Consider the following 5,304-nt stretch of genomic DNA (forward strand, 5'->3'; position numbering starts at 1 on the left):
ACTGGGGATCGATCAAACTCGGGTCCTTGTGCGTGAGAGGCAGGCAGCAGAACCACTGAGCTAAATCCCAGCCCAGCTTACTAATTCATATGTATCTGGGAATCTGTCCATTTCTTCTGTATTTTCCATCTTATTAGAATACAGCTTCTCAGAGTAGGTATTGATGATCTTCTGGATTTCTGTAGGGTCTGTTGTGATTTATCATTTGCCCAATCTTTGATTGGGTCTTTTATTTTGAGCAGTCTAATTTTTAAAAAATTCTTTCGTGTGTCCAGTATATTTTTTAGCCCCTTTGTCCAAAACTTTTAGATTTCTAGAAAAATTGAGAAAACAGTACAGAGGGTTCTCACCTCACATACAATTTCCCTCAGTATCTTACATTAGTCCAGAGACTTTGTTATAATTAACAAATGAATGAATATTGATAAATTATTATTAGCCAAAGTCCATACTTTACTCAGATTTTCTTAGGTTTCTCCAGTGTCCTTTTTTTTGGTACCGGAAATTGAACTCCAGTCCTTGTGATTTCAAGGCAGGTGGCAACACCACTGAACTAAATGCCCAGCCTCTCCAGTGTCCTTTCTGAGCTCAGGATTCCATCCAGAATACCAACTTATATTTAGTTGTTATGTGTGCTTTAGCTTTTTTTAATTTTAAATTTTTATTTATTTATTTATTTATTTGAGACAGGGTCTCACTATATAGTCCATTCTGGCTTGAATTGATTAGTCCAGGCTGGCCTTGAACAAACAGTGATCCTCCTGCCTCAGCCTCTGGATTGCTGGGACTACAGGGATGCCCCACAAGTGGCTTTAGTTTCCTCTGGACTGTGGCAGATTTCCTTTTGATGACCTTGCCTTTTTCTTTTCCTGGTGCTGGTGATCAAACCTGGGGGTTCACATGACTTTGACAATTTTGAGTACGGGACGTATATTCTGTCTCTACTGGAATGTATTTGATTGTATTTTTCATGCTCTGACTTAGGTTACTTATAGGTTCAGGGGAGGCAAAGTCGCATTATCATCACCATATATCAAGTTTGCATATTTTCAACAGGACTTATCACTGCTCATGCTGGCCTTGAGCACCTGACTGAGAGTGTTTTTCAGGTTTTTCCACTAGAAAGTTATTTCTCCCCTCCTTAAAACACTGTACTTATTGGAAGAAAATTGCAACACACCGTGTACTTAAGGAGTAGGAGGTTTTGCTTCCTTGAGGGTAAGGTAGCAACATACATACTTTAGAATTTTGCACAGATATCTAGGAATTCATTTTAAGTTTAATTTGTATTTTAACCATCATAATACATTTATTTACTTTTACTTGTATGACTGGGGATTGAACCTAGTCCCTTTGCATTTCACGATATCCCCAGCCATTGTTTTTTCTTTTATTGAGTTTATTGGTACATTTAAGGTATACAGTACAGTTACATTCATTATTGGGATCTTGTACCTTTACATGACAGGTCTTGGTTCTCATTTTTTCCCCTTGTCCCTGCCCTCCCTTCACCCCCTCCTCCCCTCCCCATTTACAAACACTTTATTTCCATTTTTTCATTTTCTCATATTTTTTTTCTTTTCCCTTATTACCTTTCCTTTACCCTTCCCATTTCCCCTACACCTTTAGCCCTTTTCTTCCTATTTCACATGGTCAGTTATCTCATTAGGATCTTATGTACTATTATAGTTTTTCACACCAGAGAAACTATTCGGTATTTACACATGTGTGACTCATTTATTTCACTTAGGAGTATACCCTTAATGTGTATCCATTTTCCTAGGAATGAATCTAATTTCTCATTCTTTATGGCTGAGTAGTATTCCATTTTATAGGAAAACCACATCTTCTTTATCCAATCCCCAGCCATTTTGAAATTGGTTTTACTAAGTTTCCCAGGCTGAGCTTGATTTGTGACCCTCCTACTTCTGCCTCCCACTATGCTGGATTACAGATGTGCACCACCACACGTGGCTTGCAGTTTCAAAATATGGCCAAAAGACTCATTAAGTATGGCATCAATGAAAACACTCAAGCATTGCATGCATTACAGCAAGAGTGGAAAGATTGAAAGAGAAAATGAATAACGTAAATTGCAGCTGTTAAGGAAGAGCTTGTTCATATATTTTTTAAAATGGATGATGGTCTCAAATTGCTTTGGTATTTGGATTTACATTCCAGGTTGCACATTTTTTAAAAAGTGATTTTAAAGGGCCAGGGATGTAGCTCAGTGGCACAGCACCTGCCTGGTAAGCACAAGGTCCTGAGTTTGATCCCTGGTACTGGGGAAAAAAGTTAATATTCAGCTAGGTGAAAGAGTATATGCTTGGCATATGCAAGGTCTGGTTCAATCTCAGCACCAAAACAAAAAAATAAATAAATAAAGTCAATATTCACAGTATGCCTGAAATGACATCTTTTCAACTATTTACTTTTTTTTTTTCTTCTTTTCTTTACCCTTACTGGGGATCAAACTCAGGACCTTTCACTTGTAGGGCAGGCATGGTGCCACTGAGCTAAATCCCCAGCTTCTTTCTGGTGTTTTGAGACAAGGTTTCACTGTGTAGCCCAGGCTTGCCTCAAACTCGTGCCAATTCTCCTGCCTCAGTCTCCCAAGTGCTGAGATTATAAGCATGTGCCACGATGCTCAGCTACAGCTATTCAGCCTTGAAATGAAAAGGTTGAGTTGTTAGTGTGGTTTATCAGCTTATTTAGGGAGGTGGGAAGTGTCATGGTTGCATTGTGTCCTATCAAAACTCATGCTGAGCCAGGCGTGGTGGTGCATGCCTGTAATTCCAGCACTTGGGAGGCTGAGGCAGGAGGATTGCTATGAGTTCGAGACCAGCCTGGGCTACATAGTTCCAGGTCAGTCTCAACTACCTAGTGAAACCCTGTCTCAAAAAACCAAAAAACCAAACCAAACAAAACAAAAAAAAACTCATGCTGAAAACAATTTTTTAGGTGGACCCTTTAAGAGATGAGTAGGTCACACGGCTGTGCCCTCTTGAGTGGACTCGTGGACGCATGGACTCCTGGGTTATCCGAGTGGGAGGTCTCTTGGATGTGCCCCTCACATACAAGTGATGCCACCTCATCACCCTTCAGCTGGCTCCCAGCAGTAAAGTGACCTAACATTGGACTTCCCAGCCTCTAGGACCAAGACCAAAATATGTCTTTGTTCTAAGCCCCATTGTGTGAAAACAGACTAAGATAGGGGTCCTGATGGGGCCCACTTCGCATGCTGCCCGTGCAGGGTTCCTACCACCATCCTTGCTCCTTCCCTGTGGCTTCCTGCCAAGCCCTCAAGACCTGACCTACTGGCTCCTCCTCAACTGTAAACTCCGAGGGTGAAACTAGACCACTTATAACAGTCTGTGACTCCCTAAACGACAAACCCTGAGCAGACACGTGGGGACAGTGCCCAGGGAGTAAAGTTTTCGGGTGCTGCCTCTGCGCTGTGTGCTGCCCTTAGCTGTAGTCCAAGGAGACATTTCAAAAGATGCCTCACCTAGGAAGCCTTCTCTGATTAATGTGAAACCAATAAAATCTAATAACCGTCCCTCCTCCCACCTGCAGGCCAAACGACCACTTTAGATCACAAGGCCTGACACACCCGTGACTTGACAGAACAGTGTGTGTTACATGCAGGAGCCGTGTCCCACTGCACATGAGTGATTACACTGGCCTAACACATCACCCACACGGCCTCTCACAGGCCACCACTTTTTAAAAATGATGAGATTTTGTATTAAAACCAGCACCAACACCAAAATGGTTTTAAAAGGCTAATAGCAAGAAGTATTGTGGGGTTGTGGAGCAAGTAGAACTCTCACATGTTGCTGTAGGAACATAAAATGATGCAACCGCTATAGGCTGCCTGGTGTCCATGTTTACCTCATGACCCAGCAATTCCACATCCAGGTTCTTATCCAAGAGAAATGAAAACCTATGTCCACACAAAGATTGGTACATGAATGTTCACACCAGCTTCATTCTTTTTTTTTTTTTTTTTTTCCAGTACCAGGGATCGAACTCAGGCCCTTGTGCTTGTGAGGCAGGAGGCAGCACCACTGAGTCAAATACCTGGCCCCATTCTTTTTTTTTTTTGATTGAGAAACATTTCAATGTGTGCACAATCCAGTCAGAATACATAGTTCTATGTATTACAAACAACTGCTCAGGGGTATTTTCATTTATTTCACTTTCAGTAATACATTTTTTTGTCTTACATGCTTTAAAATTAACAGTCACAACTGAAGAAACAGTAACTTATTTTTCTAAGTAAGTGACCAAGCTGCTGAATCTTAAGGCCTCAACAAATGTTGCATATTATTATTTACACTGAACAGTAAGACCTAATTTGGGCCAAGGATTTAGCTCAGTAGCACCACGCCTGCTGAGTTTGATCCCTGGTACCACACACACACACACAAACACACACACACACACCTTTTATTTTGATTATTCTTGGTGAGCATCAACTTTGTTTTCCCAGTGGTTTCCATTTGCTAAATAGCCATTACAGATGATTCAACACGGTGCTCACCGCTTCCGGGATCCCACCTGATGAGTCCTCCTTCCCAGTGCAGCAGCTGTGGCAGACTCCACCCAGAATCCAGCCATCAGGACCTCTCTATTGAGGCTCGCCAAGAAGTCCCACTTTGGCTGCAAGGGCTTCATTCTGCAGGGATTCCTGAAATCTCACGGATATTCTTTTTTTTGTGGGGGGGAGGTTTCTGAGACAGGGTCTCACTAAGTAGTTGAGACTGACCTGGAACACACTATGTAGCCCAGGCTGATCTCGAACTCACAGTGATCCTCCTACCTCCTACTCAGCCTCCTGAGTGCTGGGATTACGGGCGTGCACCACCACACGCAGCTTCATGGATATTCTTTGTGTCACTTTTAAATGTTTCTGTAAGCAGTGTTCTGAACAGGTGATCTCTTCAGGTTTTACTGCTCTTGTTGTGAAGTCTTTAACAGAGTCCAAAAAGCAGGTTTCTATAAGTTTACTGTAGTCTCCCAGGAATTCCCTAAACTGTTTTATCTGATCGGATCCTGATATCTGTGCAGCCATATTCTTTTGTATATTTATGAGTCACCCTTTCTTTCTCTCTCTCTCTTTTTTTTTTTTTTTTTGTACCAGGGATCGAACTCAGTACCTATGTTTGCAAGGCATGTGGTGGAACCACGGAGCTAAATCCCCAGCCTGAGTCTCCCTTTCTGATGCATGAGTTTCCCAAGTTCATGAGAAGTAGTTGCCCAATCTTCCCAGTGTTTCCAGTGAGGCCTGATTTCTCGCCG

At 42.1% G+C, this 5,304-nt stretch overlaps 1 protein-coding gene across 3 annotated transcripts; it reads right to left on the reverse strand.

The window, feature by feature from the left end:
* Positions 1-4,633: 4,633 nt before the first annotated feature.
* LOC104862621 (mitochondrial import inner membrane translocase subunit Tim9-like) lies at positions 4,634-5,077 on the reverse strand. 3 transcript variants are annotated; one of them, XM_019207568.1, is made up of 2 exons: positions 4,944-5,077; positions 4,634-4,685 (listed from the first exon to the last, which is right to left on the reverse strand). In XM_019207568.1, exons 1-2 carry the CDS (start codon positions 5,075-5,077, stop codon positions 4,634-4,636), a joined length of 186 nt encoding a protein of 61 aa, XP_019063113.1. The 3 variants fall into 3 exon arrangements, with proteins under 3 accessions (XP_019063113.1, XP_019063114.1, XP_010623008.1); XM_019207569.1 differs by having other exon boundaries at positions 4,634-4,674; positions 4,936-5,077; XM_010624706.1 differs by having other exon boundaries at positions 4,634-4,700; positions 4,881-5,077.
* Between the last annotated feature and the right edge of the window lie 227 nt (positions 5,078-5,304).

Source organism: Fukomys damarensis, unplaced genomic scaffold (assembly GCF_012274545.1).
Source record: "Fukomys damarensis isolate Sample0158 unplaced genomic scaffold, DMR_v1.0_HiC HiC_scaffold_17, whole genome shotgun sequence".
In the NCBI taxonomy this organism is placed as follows: domain Eukaryota; kingdom Metazoa; phylum Chordata; class Mammalia; order Rodentia; family Bathyergidae; genus Fukomys; species Fukomys damarensis.

Coding starts and splice junctions, on each gene's coding strand:
- LOC104862621 (XM_010624706.1), bottom strand. CDS start 5,077: ATGGCTGCACAGATATCAGGATCCGATCAGATAAAACAGTTTAGGGAA. Junction 4,701..4,880: donor ACACAAAGAATATCCATGAA/GCTGCGTGTGGT, acceptor AATATCCGTGAG/ATTTCAGGAATCCCTGCAGA.